At 33.9% G+C, this 15,811-nt stretch overlaps 1 protein-coding gene across 4 annotated transcripts in view; it reads right to left on the bottom strand.

Annotated features, from left to right (window-relative positions):
• LOC111592495 (protein madd-4) overlaps window positions 1-15,811 on the bottom strand; it is an 80,088-nt gene that overhangs the window by 5,921 nt on the left and 58,356 nt on the right. For 3 of the 4 annotated variants that reach the window (XM_030223702.1, XM_023304717.2, XM_023304719.2), the window contains 2 exons: window positions 11,414-11,552; window positions 9,918-10,040 (listed from right to left, as the gene is read on the bottom strand). In XM_030223702.1, the coding sequence (XP_030079562.1) occupies window positions 9,918-10,040; window positions 11,414-11,552 (262 nt within the window). The remainder of the gene's footprint in view (window positions 1-9,917; window positions 10,041-11,413; window positions 11,553-15,811) is intronic. The other variant, XM_023304721.2, reaches the window with a different exon arrangement.

Raw genomic sequence — 15,811 nt, 5'->3', positions numbered from 1 at the left:
ACGAGACAAGTGTGTGTGAACGACTAGCAGATACCCTGTGATATAATTTATTTAACTACTCAAATATATTTCTGTACTATTTCAAGCTGAAGACTTTGTGGATAATTCCACTTTTATCGCTCAGTTATTCCAGTACATCATACCCCATGCACACATTTTACAGGGCATTAAAGTCAACTCATAAAATGTGTAACATACTTTTTTGTTGCTTTATTTATTTTTATTCTTGAACTTAATTTAATTTGAGTTTAAATGTTGCATTTAACAAACGCAGCGAGTGCTGCAAATTGCGATGCAGCTTAAATGGAGCGCAGAGCCGCAGCCGGTGGCTGCCCTGAGGGTGTGGCTATCCTGTGAGCCCGCCAACATCCTGCGAGCGGAGCATTAATAAATAGTTGCAATCAAAATTAAAAGGGCAGCAAAACTGTGCAAACATTTCGCTTCTTTAAATCATTTTGCGCAACGACTGAATAGCACAAGAAGAGAGAAACGGAGAGGGAGGGGAGCGAGGAAGCGGTAGGAACTGCAGGATGCACTATATGGCAGGATATGGAGACTGTTAGCTGCAGCTCTGCACTGTCTCTGCAAATTTATTAACGCGCTTTGGCTGAGCTTTAGCTAGCTAAAATACGATTTTTGGTCTCCAGTTATATAAATTTGTCTGGCATGTCCGGGGCCTACGCCAGTAGCATAATTAATAGGCCAAAAATGCTGAGCAATAAATTTCTGGGTTGGCTCAAACCGAGCATTGATGAAGTCGAGATGGTGCTCTCCATGGCTCCGGCTGCTGTGCTTGGCTAATTGGCAGTCGCAACGTAAGCAGTTCAATTACATGCAAAATGGCCAAAATGCATTAGCCTGGCTAACAGCCAACTGCATAATAATGCGCATAACAGCCAAAAGAGCCAATTGCCAATTGGCTATCAGTGAAATGATTTACCCAAAGACAAACTGCCTGCTAATGAGCTGCACTCGTACAGCTGCTGTAGCTGAGTCGGCAACAATGCAATTAAAAATTAAATTACCTGGATTTACTCAGGTAAATACAGATATATTTATATATATATAAGTCTAAAGCTATAGAACTTAAGTTGCCCATAAAGCAAACGCTCATAAAACAGCGAATTATTGAATGACATTAAAAGGAAGAACGAAGAGTATGGCGGGACTAAGAGATACCCTGTAGCTTGCTCTACTAATGCTAAGAGTAGACACACGGATAAATATCAAGTACAAAGTATATATAATATATTCAACTAACTTAGGCAGTCTTCATAAATTTTAATACAGAGATAGCGTGAGAAAGAGTGCGAGAGGTAGAGAGAGAGAAGGAAGTTATTAAGGCTACCCCAACTACCCACTCTGACACTTGAAGTGAGTATTTAATGCAGCTTGCCTGGCTTGGCTTAAAAGACAATGATATCAGCTGCGGCATTTCATTAGCATTTAATTAGTTACCTGCGCCAAGCAGCCTGAGTGAAGCATACCTTGAGGCAACTCAGGGCTGTTAACTAAGCTAAGCTGCTGTGTTTACGATTGTCAAATGGCTCTAAATAGTTGGCATTGCAAGAAGGATGTTATTAAAATAATTACGTCACTATATAAACGACAGTTATATCGACTTTATTATAATGAATGAAATGAATTGATATTAAATATATAATTTTTGTTGAAGTAAATATTAATATTAAAAATATTTTTGCATTTCATTTCCTATTTTCACACTTTGATGGCGAATGATGAAATTCGATTTCGATTTCGATTTCGATTTCGATTTCCATTTGTTGCTGTGCATTGATTTTCCATTATTCACATTACATTGTAATGTGATAAACATTGCACTAATTGTGAAGCATTAACATATGTCAAATAGTTTCGCATGACACATTGGTTGTGACAAAAATTAGTTAGCGAACAAATAACACGCCTGCATAAATATGATAAATGTGGCACAGTGGGGTAAAATCGAATTGTTTATCTCATATATATTTATTTAAATATGATTTTTGGCGATGTATGTAGTCTAACAAATGATGAGACAGACAACAGAATTTTTAAGAAACAGCGTATCTGTAAGATACAGAAAAAGCATCTGCAAATAACTGTATTTACATCATAAGTTTAAAAATTTATCTTTTGTATAAATAAATCTGCTGGTGCCACCATTTATCTATAAGATACATAAGTATCTGTGAACCTCAACAGTATCTGTAAAACCTATAAGAATTTTCAAGATACAAAAGTATCTTTAGGTAAGTTGCATGTTTATCTGTAATTCCAAATGTGTGTCCATGATTTACAAGAATATTATTTGAAATATTATAATCTATTATTTTTTATATATTATCTGAAGAAAACATAAGGCTATGTGGTTTACAAGCTATCTGTAAGATATAATAGCTTCTGGAATATTTTCAGTCATTAAACAGACAAACAGATATTTGTAACATAAAAACTAGCTGTAAGAAAACAATGACAAAAACATAGAAACAAGGAAGATACAAAAGTATCTGTAAGATACAGAGTTCTGATCTAAGATCTAGAAGTATTTGTTATAAAAAAAATAATCAGTAAGATACAAAAATTATATGTAACATGGATAAATATCTATAAGATACAATAGTATCTGTAACATACAAATGTAGCTGCAATATATATATAAGTACTTGTCAGATACAAGATAGTTCGGTTGCTATATATACATTATCTATATACATTATATTAAAGTTTCTGTAAGATACAAAAGTATCTGCAAGATGAAAAAGTATCTATAGCATAGGAAATTAACTGTATGCTAAATTGTTTTGAATACATATATCTAGCACCTTGAGTTGTAGAACTAAGCTTTAGGTTTTTGTGGTTATAAGTCGATCTCACTTGCATAATAATATTATCATAAGAAAAGGCGTTTTCATATTTTAGAGAAGATTACTTTAAATTTGACCACAGTGCGCGAAAGCATGACTACTAAATGAAATGCAAATATATTTTATTTCTAAAAATAATGGAAAATGGTTATAATATTGTGAGCAGTCGAGCGATGTTGCCGCAAAGAGTTAATCAATGCGCCGCAAGCGTTCGACCCCAAATAACAGTTATCATTCCGGCAATCGCGCACGCACACATACACACAAATGGACTGCTATCTGTGTGTTTGTGTGTGGCTTAAATGCAGACAGCTAAAAGCTGCCGGGCAATACACAAAATGCCTGTCTACATAATCCATTTCACGTATATTTATTGCAGTTATATCAATATATATACATATATATATATATATATTATATATATATAGATGCACATATATATAGATAGTTTTTGCGGTTCAGGAAATGCGCAGCAACAAAAATATTTGGAAATTAGATAAAAATCGCTTTGCCAAACTATTTAAGTGTGTGTTTTGGCGGGCTGCTGCGTTCTGCTGTGGCTTACAATTTAACGGTAACTAGCTGAGATAAATGTGGACCGAAGCAGCACTTAAAGTTGTTTGGGGGCATCGGATTGCCTGGCACTGGGTTGAGGTTGAGGTTGAGACTGCGTTGCGCTTGGCTGTGCATCATAAATTATTTTTGCCTAATCTGCATATGGCAAAGGGATATGGAAAATCGGCTGCTGCTGCTGGCTGCTCGCTGCTGGTTGCTAGCGGTGCAATTTTCGGCTGCAGTCAGTTTAAGCAGTCAGTGGGAAGCAGCTGCTGCGCTTAAGTCTCGGCGGCTTTATTTGGTATATTTTCATAACCAGAAACCGCGACACTATATCACACACACACACACACACACCGACGGCATTAACTTGGCCCAGCGTCGGCAGGTGTAAAAGGCAACTTTTGTGCGATGCCGTCGACAACGTTGACTGAAAGCTAATTTTCTATGCCAAAAATTTGTTTGGGCTTTATATAACTTTTATGAGCAGCGCTGCGATTGGAGCTAGCTGAGGGAATGTGTGGAGGGTGGGGGTGGGGGTTGGTGAAGAGAGGCAATAGTAACCAGAGGTAAACATTGCAATGAACTCGCGCGGCAAAAAACTTTTCAATTAATAAATTAAGTTTGTGGCGAAAAAAAAATTTTGTTGCTAATTGTTTGTTGGCTTGTGCACACACATACACACACACACACACACGCGCACACACATACACGTATATTGAGGAAATGCTTGACGTTGAGGGCGCGGCACTTACCAAGCCAGCATACCAACAAAAACTTGTGGCAAGTTATATTTTGCTGCCACGTTGCCGTTGCTACTGCTGCTGCTGCTGCTGCTGTTGCTGTTGCTACTGCTTCTGCTTCTGGCATTGAATGCCAGCGAGAACAGCTCATTAAAAACTTTTTGAAATGCATAAATGAATAAGTTAAATATTTCACATCTACTAAATATATATTCATACGTATATCGTATATAGATCACAGAATTTTATATGCATTGATTAAAATTATAACATGCAAATATCAAAGTATGTTTGAATTAAATTAAAATTGTTTACCATGCCAAATGTTCAATTAAATATATTTTGAGCACTGCCATGCATAAAAGGTGGAGCCTTAAGTCTTGGAGCATATTTAAAAGCGGATTCAAGCTTCAGCAATGTTGAGCACATCAAAACGTTAAGACTTAATAGTTTTATTAAACTATTCAATATTTTTTATTAAATTTTAGGTTGAAAATTTCAAATGCTTTTGTATAGTAAAAGCTTAAATTTTGTTTTTTTTTATATTTTTTTAAATTTTATTTAAAATATTTCACTTAATGTTAGTAGAGTGAACGAAAAAAATTAATTAGGGGCAACGCTTATATAATCAGTAAACCTATGCTGTTATATATTTTTGTTATATATGCTTATATGTTGAAAATAAATCAGAAATTATATAATATAAATATCTAAAGTAGTCATCTGAATAGTATGAGAAAATCTCTATATAAACACAAAGTTATATGAACCAAGTTCTTTATGGTATAGCAGATTCTTCATGATATATCCTGGCAGATATAGAGATTAGTTCCTTTTAGAAAAATGGATATTTATTTATAAGATAAGAATTTAGATCATTGATATATTTTTATCAGTGATAGAGCAGACCATATAGTATATATATTTATATTATATCAACCCCTATAAAATGAACTATCTACCCAACTCTTTTCTGTATTTAATATTTAAGTTCGATTCATATGAAACAGTTCGCTTCTGCAAGCAACAGCTCTTACATTGATGTTTACAGGATATTTCCAAGTCGAGCCTGCTCTACTATAATTCAGCTTTATCTAAAGAATTTTCACATATTGTTTGTTTTAAAATTTGTTAACAGATTTACGTGAATGCCAGTCGTGACCACAGAAATGACAAAAATAATGTGAAATATTTTCCAACTTTTGCTATTCGCAGTATATAATCAAATATATACTTGTTGTCCCTCCCACTGTGCCTGTGTGTGTGTGTATTAAAATAATTAAATTAAATTGTCATGCATATCGGTTGACCAACAATAATGCACAAATTTTATTTATATAAATTAAAATTTAATTAAGTGTTTTGTTTTGCTTCGCTTCTGCGTTTTTGCTGTTGTTGTTTTTGTTTATGTTTTGTTCATAGTCTGTTGCTGCTTTCGGGTTTGAAACTCTGCAGCATATTTCGTAGTTCACAATTCATACTTTATATTCAATGGAATTTTAATTGCATTGCTGCCTTTTAAACGCAACTAATTGCAGCTATGGAATTTGATATTATTAAAGTTTCTTTCACATTAATAAATATTCAGTGTGGAATATTTTAATAAATTTAGGAGCTAGTTAGAGAAAGATAGATAGATAAGTGTGAAAGTTGTGAATATAGTTTTCGTGTTTAAGGAAGTTATGAGTTGTTTTCAGTTGAAACTAACTTGTGATACTGGTTCACGCAGTGGAAAGAGTATATTGGTTTACTGTAACATTAATCTTATTAAGCAGCCTGAATAGCTGCAGCTATAACAGTTGGTATTTGAAATATTTACTTCAAGCATGAACATGTTACTGACCTCCTATCGCCTTCAAATGGACTGCGGCCCATTGAGAAATTTAAGACCACCCTCAAAGTCTACACGATCGAGTTTAAGGACATACGAAGAAACACTTTGCTCAAATTGCATGCTGTGGGCGAGCACAGGTAATATATTTAAGTTCTGATATAAGAATTATTAATAAAAAGAGCCATAAATAGTTGAGCATAGCTCGTTATAGCTCTGTTATCTGAGTGCAGCAGAGATCGCTGACAGCTCAAGTTGATTGGAGCTGAATCTTCTATAGTAAATAATCCAGAAATTTCACTTTTATTTTACTGCAGGGTTACTTCTGCTTCATCTATGGATTGTCTAAAAATGATACATAGCTGTGGCAAAGTAAAAACTATATCTTCTCTAGCTTATGAGCTAGATCCTTCTGGTTTGATAAGCAAGTTGCTCCTGCAATCTTTTATAGAGGCACTAAAAATTATTTACTTATGGCTTTTAGAGCTAAGCACGTAGAAAATGACTAATTCTGACAGTTTTAGAGCCAAGTCTTGCATCGTTAAAATGCTTCTTCACACATAGAATTCACCAAAAAATTTCGATTTGATAAGATATATAAATATTTTGTAACTATAAACGAGTATTATGCAGTCGCTCACAACCCACAATATATAATTGTTCCAAAATTTGTTTATTTAAATAAACTTTTCATTGAAATTTATAAAATTAGAATTTTCAGAACTTTCTAAGCTTCGCTTGAGTTTTTGTTAGCGAGAGATTAAGCCATGTTTTATGCTGCTTTAGGCTTTAATAATCAAATATACTTAAAGTTGAGTAGAGACTCAACTGGAGTCATTGGTCCTTAATGATTTCCCCATACAGAGCCAGCAGCTGTCAATTAATGAAGCATTCAAATGGGCAAGCCATTGACAAAACTCTGACCTAAATATTAACCCAAATTAGAAGCGACGAGAGCAGCCGATTTCCATTAAATGGAGTTAAATGACATAAAAGTTGCAACACGCTCGTTTGTGTCATATATCAAATATTCAATTATATAAAACGTGAAAAGCGATTAAGTATGCAGAATCAAGCTTTTCACTCCAATTGCAATTGCCATCGCAATTCATTCAATCATTCATTCATGCATTCAGTTGACTGCGCATCGCAATCCGCTCAATAATAATAAGCATTAGCCAGCGGTATTTCATGCTAATTTAAGATTAAATATATTCATATAGGACTTTTGTTTTATTGTTATTTTTTTTTTATTTTTACTTCGATTAAATGAGTTGGTTTTATGCATACTTTGCTTAATTTGCTTTTTGCAGTTGATGCAATAAATATATGAATTTTTTCTGCTTTGTGCATGCTTTGCTTGGACTTTTGGCATTTGGCTTTTGCATTTTTGCGCTTTGGGTTGGAGCTCTTGTTTGTTTTTCTGGACCATTATGCCAATTGTTTGCCCATTTCAACAAAATGCACAAAATGCAAATAAAAGTCAGCGGAAAATGTCTTTGATAGCAAATAGTATGGCGAGTTGCGAATTGCGAGTGGCGAATGGCGAATGGCGAGTGGCGGAGCGAAGCGCTCAAAAAGTTCGCCTCGAGCACAACCTTTGACCAATTCGTAATTGAAAGAAAAAAGGGGGAAAATATATATAGTTAAAAACCATTAACTATTATTAAACAATAACAATTTTTGTCGAGAGCGTAACTGTTTAGGCGCTTACTGCCTCAGAGAGATAGATAGAGAGTGAGAGAGAGACAGACAGAGAGAGAGAGAGAGAGAGGGAGATGTATATGCATATATCGTACTTAAAATGGAATGGAGTAGCATAGCTTGTAGTATTTGAGTAATATTTCATATTTTACCTACATTGCATATTTTATCAGTATGTCAATTGTATTTGTGTTCCATTGTTGTTTTTGGTATTTGTTTTTCATATTGTTTTTTATTGTGTTGTAAATGGGGTGTTGTTTGACATTAAGCATCGCAACATCAACCCCACCGAAATAAGCGAGCACGAAACAAAAATGAATTGTTTCCGGTTTACGTATACGTGGAAAAGAAAGATTAAATAGTGTTGAAAAGAAGTCAAAAGTCAACAAGTGAGAACGTTTCTGTGAATTGCATGCAACAAAGTGCTAACTAAGTAAACGAACCGAGAACGCATGCAAAAAACCCTTAAAAATACCAAGAAATTAAAATGTCGAAAATAGCTGCAAAAATAGGAGCAAATTAATTAGTGTGTATTAAATGAGCGCTGTGCGCGGCCCTCAACTAACCAAAGTGAAACGAAAAGCTAATGGAATTCAGCTGTTCTACAACTGCAGTGCATGCTGTATGCCCTGCACATCATAAAATATAACAAAAAAGCTATTTAATCTTAAGAAAAATAACTTGCAGATCTGCCTGTAGCGTTAACTATAAAATCTGATTAAAATTATTTATTCGAACTGAACTTGTTCTAAAGACAATTTTGTTGGAAACTAAAAACTTATTATTTACTGAACAGATTTTATTATTTATATATACATGTAATATATATATATATATATATGTTTTAAGTGCGAGTGATATTAAAGAATGATCAAATAAAATGCACAGAAATTGTAATAAAAAAACTATTTGAGATATTACATTGCTTAAGGCTTAATTTGAAATTTTTATTCAGTCTGTTAGCAGCGCTTTTAGCTTGACGCCTTATTTTGAATAAAACTTTTCAATATGTGCAATGTTACTCCGGCAATCCCAAAGGCTGGCGGCCAGCTGTTGTCTAAGCAAGATACCAATCTGTGTAGCAAATAAAAATCAGAGCTCTCTAGCTATAGTGAGGCTAACAAACTTACCATTAGTGGTAGGCTTGCTAGCTTAAGCTCTAACTAGATAACGCTAACTGGAACTTGTTTCACAGAGAGTAATCGAATGATACACATTAAATGATCTTGACAGATGCACGCTCCTTAAATTTGCTGCAGCATTGCATATAAATAATTGAGTACGAAATTCGCTTGATATGCTCAACTTAAACATAAACTTAATTTACACGCTCGATAAGCCTGAACAGCTGAATGTTATCAATTAGCGATTTGAACATTATTGAAAAATAGTTCTCGAATATAATAAAGTTCTTCTTTGCTCATTCCACATCATTTTATTTGATCTCTAACCTATCTGAGTCATATAATAAAGCTGACAGCTCTGGTGTGTAACTAAATGCCTCTAAGTACTATATAAATCTACATCTATTGCTTAAGCAGTTGTAACTGTACTTTCCTGTCCTTTCAGAATAGTCTTAGATAATATGCAATTTTAGCACAAAACTTTCATAGTCAATGAGACGTTTATAGATAACAAGAGTTAATTATAGCTAAACACTTTAACTAATTATTATCCAACCGCAAAACTCAAGGTAATTTAAAGGTAAAATTTGTATGGTCTTCTCATTGACAAATTGCTGCAATTGGTGCGGCGTCTGCGGGGTCCCAATCAGGCTGAAAGACAAATATGCGCAGTCTGTAAATTTATATGCAGAACTTTGGCAATTTGCTTTCGCACACACCCACGCCTCGACACACACACACACACCAAGTGCACTAATTACACACATGCATTTCGGTGCTGCTGTGCCTACCTGGGGCTAACAATTACAATTACAAACCTACACTGCGATGTACATGTGTGCAATATGGAGCAGCCCTTGGGGCTGCACAAAATTTTAACGATTTAAAGAAGAAGAACAAATTGGAAGGCAAACCAAGAAGAAGAAGAAGAAGAAGAACCAGCGGAAGAAGCGATAAAAATGAATGCATTTAAATCAAAAACAATCTCAAATGAAAGAATTAATGCGCACAACTAAAAAAGAAAAGCGAAACGAAATGAAACGAAATGGAACGAAACGAAACGAAACGAAACCAATCCAAAGGATGGGCTCACCTGCAGGTTGCTGAGCAACGCCTGGAAATAGGGCATGGCCAGAAGAGTTTTGGTGCGGCTGCTGCCGCTGCTGGCGCTCGCTGGCTGCGGAATTCGGTCCTGCGATTGCACTAATTGCGAATGCTACACACACACACACACACACACGCACACACACAAATATAAATATACCAATTTATTGATGACACACAATTCGCAATCGCAATAAATGAAAGCGACGAAGGTTGGGAAAAAGAAAAATTTGACAAAATATTTATTAATTATAGCTTTATCATACGAATCTCTAATAGAGCATAAATAGTGTATATATATAGCTATATAGATGAGATTGATGAAACCCTAGACTTACTTAAAAATAGAAGAAGTAGAAATGAAAATTAAATGAAGTTTTGCCTCAAATATACGTAGTTTAATTATGATATCAAATAGTTATGCAATTAATCTCAGTAATGAAAATTAAAATTAAATAAAGTTTTGTCTCAAATATACCTAGTTTAATTATGATATCAAATACTTATGCAATTTATCTCAGCAATGATGATTTGGAATTTGACTTAATAAATATTCGAATATTTTAGATTTTGCCAACATTTTAAACCGCTTAGGCTCACGAAATGTTTAAATACCACGTATGAAATTTCTCCCAAACTCAACTAACGTAGCTCGTGCAGCTTATGGCTAACAATCTGATTTGGCTGTTGGGAGGATTTCAATTTGATGCAGAGCCAGCAACAAGACTGAAGCGGAGAGTACAAAAATACAATTCCCACAGCTTTGGAACTCAATCAAAGCATTTACGCTAATTTCTCTGTTTATACAACTTGACCTGAGCTGGCAAACAAGCCAAAAAAAAAAAGCTGGAAACAATTTTACTTCAGGTTCGGTTTGAGCTAGTCAACCTGAAGAAGGCTGAACAGGCTGCTCCTGCTCTACACGTGCGGCAGATGGACCTCCCCTTTGTGTAGCTGCTCTGTTGTTGCTCTCTGCTGAGAAGCATTGTGAAATGCTTGCTTCAGTGTGCTGTTGCCAGCCAACGTTACGTATACGTAATTTCATTGCAAAGCGCATTATGTATACGTATGCATGTTTGGCCAGTTCGGCAGATAAAGAGGAAAAGATTTTTTCTAAATCCATAGAACAGAATGTAGAGGCAGCCAACACACATGTGTATATGTATGTACACAGAGCTATCTAGATATATTTGTATAGTTGATATAGAGAGCAAAGTAGAAAAACTATCAAATTACGTGGCAGTTGACAGAGAAAAGGACATGAAGACATGACGAAATGTTGCTTCGGATTTGGCAAACACAAAATCCAAAACGTGAAGGCGACAAGTTGAGCCAGCCCCAAATGTTAACAATGTGTGCCCGATTAAGGACTCGAATGAAACATATTTAAAATGTAAACATATGATGGTGATACGTTAGACGACGACGACGACGACGACTATCATAATAAACAAGAAGTCAACGAAGCGTTCGCCTCTCACTTACCTCATCCTCCATAATGCTGCTGTCAGCATGCTGCACACCATCCGATTTGGGGCGACGATTGCGTTCACGTCCATTCTGCATCCTTTCCGACTGGTTCTGTCTGCGACGTGTGGACTGCTGTTGCTGCTGCTGCTGGGAGCTGTAAAAGAGCAAATATTGCAATGAAAAACGAATTAAAGCCAGCTAAATCCAATCAGAACAAGAAAACTTGCAGCCAGACGGAGCAGCTTGATTAACAATTGCTCTGCAAAAGCTGACTTAAACTAAATTTGAAGCTCTTTATATTTATGGTATACAATATTACAATTTATTTCATGTGGATTAGCAAAAACTATAAAACCAAACAGTTTTCGACCAAAAAAACACTTAATTCAACAATAACCCTCAAGCCTGAAGCCACAAAAAAAAAAAAAAATAAACCGGAAATTCGATGTTTGGATTTGTTGAAGTTGTTTCTGTTGTTGCTGTTGCTGTTGTTGTTGTTGGTTGAAAATGTCAAAAGCATAGCACATTGAAATTCCTGTGCCACGTGTTCGACTGCAGTCAGCACAAAAGCTTCGAGTGGAATATTGTGTGTTGGTCAACGCCCCAGGAGCAAGTCGTTTCCTCTGCCCCCTCAGCCAATTTTTGCTTTGTTATATTTTGCATGCTCTGTATAGGTAAGGATATATACATATTTGTGTATACATATATATTTTTGTGGTCTGCCAAACGCTTAAAAATTGATAACTAAATTGCCTGGCTATTGCTTCCCATTGTGAACAGATAAATATATAGATATATATGTATATATATAGATACATAACATATATATACATGAATTCATATGAAATATTAAATTTACTCTAAATGCATTATAGTAGGTAGCTTGTGCATAGAAGTTTTTACATTTTCTGGAGTCTTTGAAATTCATATCAATTCTCATGGCTGCAAGTGCCAAATAAAATCCGAGATAAATTTGCACATTTAAAGTTTACCATATAAACGGGCATGGCAAGTATTTGAGAGATTTTGAATCTTTATACCCTGTAATTACATTTTTTTTTAATAATTTTAAATTTCTATAGAATGGCTTAGCTTTGCTGAGTTGAAGGAGTTTGAGAATTGCAAGAATGTGTTAAACGTTTTTCTAAATTTCTAGACATACTGAATTCACAATGAAAAATTGTAAATTCCAATCATGTTAAGTCTTTCTAATATTTTGCACTTATTTGAGATCTTACAATATTAAGCTAAATATTTGTTTGCATATATTTTATTTATGGCAACTCAAAATATTATTTTCTGCTTCTAAAATTGTTTTTTATATAATAAAAATTTGTAATAAATAAAAAATATACTAAAAAGAATTAACAGAATTTATAATTAGGCTAAGGCATTAATTCAAATAAATATAATAACAATATATATTAATAAGTTCAGCAGAATATTGATACCATTTATATTAATTTTTATCAATAACTTTACTTAAGTTAAATTTTGTTTAATATATTTGCTTAACTTATATTCTTATTTCTAGCTACACTTAAACACAGAGTATCTTCTGCTTAAAGTATTTATTTTTATTATAAACTTGCTGCTACTTTCGAATATTAAAATTTGTGATGTTCACTCAGGCGCGTTTTAAAATATTTGTGTTTCCTCTCGGGCTAAGTAAAAATTCTTCGAATTTATATAAGCATTGTGAGCGCAAGTAAAAATCATCCATTTAAATTTACATATATCTGCGTCTCAGATAACAGATATTTACGGCACGCCTACCCCCTCGGACATGTTCCACACCAAGCAGGCAACGGGCCAATCGAGCAATCGACCAACCACCCAGCTGGCCAATAATATCAATATTATTGCTGCTCTTTGCCGAACAGACAAATAATAAATAATAAATGTTGAATAATAAACAAAAACGGTATATCAAAATGGCATTTAATGCAGCCTAAAAACATACAAAATATTGGTCAAAAGACCAAAACGAGGCAAATATGCAACCAAAAGCCCATCTCCCGACCCACTGCAACACGTATTTTACATATTCCATAGATGACACAAAATTTGTGCTCGTTTCATACAAAAATAGGCAGAAAATATGCCTCCGCCTCCACTCAGGAACGGACAAATAATATTTTTTGGGTGTAAACATTTAAAATGCGATCAAATGTGGTCCACAGGTCCACAACTTAGCCCCCATCCAACAGCTATCAAGTGTTACATGTCAATATGTGTATATATATATATATATATATATGTATGTATAGATATATGTATGCAGGTGATATTTATTTTTACAGTCTCCCCCAAAAGTTGGGCAACACTTTGTGAGCATGTTGATGATGCATTTGTAAGCAGCTCTTTGCAATTGTGGGTAGGCGTGTGGGAGTTTGTCTGTGCGTGTGTGTTGGCGCTTGTGGCTTTGGCCAAAATGCATTTTGCTGTTGGCTGTTTGCTTTTAACCATTAAGCAGGTCGTGCGTGGATCCCGCCGCTGCCTGGGCATGGCTCAAACATATGGAATTGTTGTGTGTTTGCAATTTTTGGTATGTTTAAACTCGTGGCCCAACCGAACACGTAACCCAAATTGCAAAATAAACCACACACGCGCGTTGCCAACAAGCAAAGTGGGCGGCCAGGTTGTGGCAGCCGAGTGTGGGGCAACAACTGAATAGACTTAAGGGTTCAAGTAGCTTAGATAGAGGCAGAGTTGCACTGCAACCAGCAGCAACTGCAGCAGAAGCAGCAGCAGCAGCTACCCGAGGACAAACAAACCCAAAAGCTGCTACCTAATATATAAGCAAGAGTTCGAGTCTGAATAGGACGAGTACTCGATGCTAAAACAAATGGAGGCAACTTCAAATTTGTGGTCTCTAATCGACTTTGCAATGCTCTGAATCATATTTACAATTGCAACTCGATGTGCAATGCAAGCAAGCAGAAGCTTAGCATAATAATGGTTGGGGAAATAGGTAAGCAAAACTGTTTGCTGGAAAGTCTTAAGAATACGATCTTTAGAAATTTATATATGTAAACTGTTTGGATATAGCTTTTGTTATCTATATCTCTATATCTATATCTCTTTGTATCTAAAGGTAAACTTATCTCTTCGTTTGTACAGCAGATTAAAAAATTATAGAATTTGAATTAGACTAACACGTTTTTAATAGTTATATATTTTAAAAAATTTTATATTTTATATTTTATATTTTAAATTTTATATTTTATATTTTAGTTAAACTATCAGAATTCTAATTTGCCGCGGACTTAAGGCAAGCTTTAAGTTTAATATTAATCTGTTTTAATAAGTTAAGGTAATAAAGTTTAATCAAAAAATCGAATATATATATATATATATATATATATATATATATATATTTAAAAAAATTTAAAATATAAAATATAAAATTTATTAAAATATATAACTATTAAAAACGTGTTATATATATATATATAGAAATATCACATATGAAAATATATGAATATTTATATATAGATATATATTTTTTTTATATCTTTTCTAATATGTATAACTACTTTTAAAGCTTTCAATATATTCTACAATAGTTTTTATATAAACTGTTTTTTTTTTTCTAGTAATAACTAATCTATTTACTTTTATTATATGTTGTATATATTAAAAAAATTCCAGTTTTATTGTTATGTTATTTTTTATATGATAAAAAAAATGTTAGCTAAGCATTTAATAAAATTTCAGTTTAATTTCAATTTTAATGCGTTTTCTTAGTAACTTTTCATTACTCTTTGTTAAAGAATATTTTTAAGTTATTTCTATTTAATATATAACTGCTCAATAAAATTGTATTTATTTATATCTCTATAATAATTTAAGCTAAAACTATATTTTATATTTATATATGTTTTATAATTATATTTTCTATTGTCTCGACAACTTTTGTACCTAACTCAAAACTTAACTCAATTAATTTTGAACTAACAAATTTGATTATGATTTTCTTAAAATTCCATAAAATTTAATTTAATCCTATTTAAATTCGTATATATATGTGCTAACTATTTCTGCCTTACTCTTTCTCATTTTAAATTTTCCCAACCTTATTCTATCTCTCTTCAGGATATTCCACCTCTTCTATATATTCATCTACGAAATATGCTCCATTCAGCAATTACCCTATTCTTTCATGAGCTGAACACATTACAAGTTTTGAAAACGTTTTTGCAGGAAAATCGGGAAGCTAATGGCCGGGGGCATTCGGGGAGGGATGAGCGAAAGAGAAGTGAGCAAAGCAGAGGTAAAACACATTTAAGTAACCATGAAATTTACTTAGAGTTTTGTTTTGTTTTGTTTTTTTTTACCCTTTTCTGCTTCTTGTTGCATTAAAGCTTGCGGCATTCTAGTGTGAGGCAAATACAAATAAATGTGCAGAGG

The sequence above is a fragment of the Drosophila hydei genome, unplaced genomic scaffold (genome assembly GCF_003285905.1).
Source record: "Drosophila hydei strain 15085-1641.00,03,60 unplaced genomic scaffold, DhydRS2 tig00000253-arrow-arrow-pilon, whole genome shotgun sequence".
NCBI classification, from domain to species: Eukaryota; Metazoa; Arthropoda; class Insecta; order Diptera; family Drosophilidae; genus Drosophila; species Drosophila hydei.
Note: the sequence above shows the minus strand (reverse complement) of the source record. Positions and strands in the feature narration are given on the sequence as shown.